The sequence below is a fragment of the Propithecus coquereli genome, unplaced genomic scaffold, assembly GCF_000956105.1.
Source record: "Propithecus coquereli isolate 6110/MARCELLA unplaced genomic scaffold, Pcoq_1.0 Scaffold3, whole genome shotgun sequence".
Lineage (NCBI taxonomy): Eukaryota > Metazoa > Chordata > Mammalia > Primates > Indriidae > Propithecus > Propithecus coquereli.
The window spans coordinates 11,823,134-11,823,677 of record NW_012148618.1 but is presented as its reverse complement, the minus strand read 5'-3'; the positions used below and the strand labels follow the sequence as shown (position 1 = coordinate 11,823,677).

At 36.6% G+C, this 544-nt stretch overlaps 1 protein-coding gene across 1 annotated transcript in view; it reads right to left on the bottom strand.

The window, feature by feature from the left end:
- The window catches only part of CASC5 (cancer susceptibility candidate 5), a 48,855-nt gene that overhangs the window by 34,767 nt on the left and 13,544 nt on the right, over positions 1–544 (bottom strand). The window contains 1 exon segment of the mRNA XM_012649225.1: positions 297–442. Within this exon segment, the coding sequence (XP_012504679.1) occupies positions 297–442 (146 nt within the window).

Genomic DNA, 544 nt, shown 5'->3' with positions numbered 1-544 from the left:
TTAGTTTAGCATATTAAAATGTGTTACAGGTCTTTAATGAGCTCTAACCTAATCATTCTTTTATCCCTCTTTTAAAAAATTTTTTATTTTACTTTATTTTTTGTGGAGATGGGGTTTCGCTATGTTACCCAGGCTGGTCTTGAACTCCTGGCCTCAAGAGATCCTCCTGCCTGAGCCCCCAAAGTGCTAGGATCACAGGCTTGAGCCACCATGCCCAGGCTGTTTCTTTTTTAAACATAATGCTGAATAACAGCCTTTTAAATAGCAACTTTCTAATGTTTATCTAATTGAAATACAGACTATCCAAGTTACCAACATATTTGGTTTGACACAAAAAAGCATTCCCTGTAACATTTTCATTATTTCTCCTTTCAACTTACTTTATAGTATCTGCAAAGCTGACTCGACGAGAGTTTTTCTTATTCCTCAAAGCATTGGATTCCTAAGGGCAAAGAATACATGGTACAATTCTTAATAAAACCACTGTGAATTAGGTCTCCAGGATGGGTACTCACTATGTTGCTTAGGCTGGTATCAAATTCCT